Source organism: Diaphorina citri, unplaced genomic scaffold (genome assembly GCF_000475195.1).
Source record: "Diaphorina citri unplaced genomic scaffold, Diaci psyllid genome assembly version 1.1 scaffold795, whole genome shotgun sequence".
In the NCBI taxonomy this organism is placed as follows: Eukaryota; Metazoa; Arthropoda; class Insecta; order Hemiptera; family Psyllidae; genus Diaphorina; species Diaphorina citri.
Genome location: NW_007378227.1, coordinates 85,515 through 86,615, shown reverse-complemented (window position 1 = coordinate 86,615; position 1,101 = coordinate 85,515). Strand labels below are relative to the sequence as shown.

The following is a 1,101-nucleotide window of genomic DNA, read 5'->3' as shown; positions in this document are numbered from 1 at the left end:
CTTGCTAAAGAAATGGCAAAGGTTGAGTGCGAAGCAGGGCATCCACTCGTAAAAAAAATATAGCCAAAACCAAATGTCAGCCCAAAAGCGATATTTTTACCTAGGGCTGGTGGAGGGCTGACGAAAAACGCCAACCATGTCTGAACACGGGAAAAGGCGAAGAAAATGAGAGAAGTTCAAATCTATCTTTTTCCATCTAATAGGTTCAACAACAGCAGACGCTGGATAAAATCGACACTTCTCTGTTGGATGGTACCAGCAACAGTGTGCCTACTATTATATTCGAGAACCGGAACTACAAATCTGCCGAGTACAGGAACAAGGAGCCTATCATTGATGACTACAAGCCACAAGACCTTGGTAATTATCCTGCCAGCCTAAAGTCTCCAAAACAAAATTAATTTTATTAAAAAAAAATTATAGGTTTTTTTTTTTTTTTTTTTTTTTTGAGGTTTGATAGAAGGAACTGTAACTGCCAAGGTCTTATCGTCCTGAAATCCAAGAGAGAAGGAAGACAGGATAGGAGAAAGCCAGCCGTTCCGAGAATGAACATTATCCCATCAGGATAAAATCCGCCCCGGGCGGGAATCGAACCCGCGGCCTAGCGCTTACAAGGCAGACGCACTACCAATTAAGCTAACTAGGCTGGCTGCCTAAAGTCTCGTTTTCGAAACGATTTTATAGCAATTTTAAATTTCCATATCAAATGATTTCAACTTTGACATTAGTGTTTTTTCCTTGTTTTTTATTATTATTAGACTTGAACTTGAAAAGTAAAGGAGAAAAATTAATTTTTTCTTCTATTTTTCAAATCTAGCCCAGCCTAACCCTGTGTATAGTCACACCTTTAAGGGTTTTTTAGTTTTTAGAGCTAGTCTAACCTTTAGGTCTTTCTAGTTTCAAGACATATCTTTATGGTATTGTTACAATGAAATCGAGGGACAAGGAAAAAAGTGGCAGCAAATACTCGGCACCCATGACATCATCCCCAATCTACCGAGAAAGGCCGCTGTTGCTCATTTTCGACTGCTCACTGGGCATGACTGTTTGGCTGAACATCTCCACCGCTTTGGTCTAAAAACTTCTCCTATTTGTTCCTTG

The 1,101-nt window shown here is 39.8% G+C and overlaps 1 protein-coding gene across 1 annotated transcript in view; it reads left to right on the top strand.

Moving 5' to 3' along the window:
• The window catches only part of LOC103512130 (protein PRRC2C), a gene marked incomplete in the record, with an annotated part of 19,730 nt that overhangs the window by 11,083 nt on the left and 7,546 nt on the right, over positions 1-1,101 (top strand). The window contains 1 exon segment of the mRNA XM_026825697.1: positions 204-360. Within this exon segment, the coding sequence (XP_026681498.1) occupies positions 204-360 (157 nt within the window).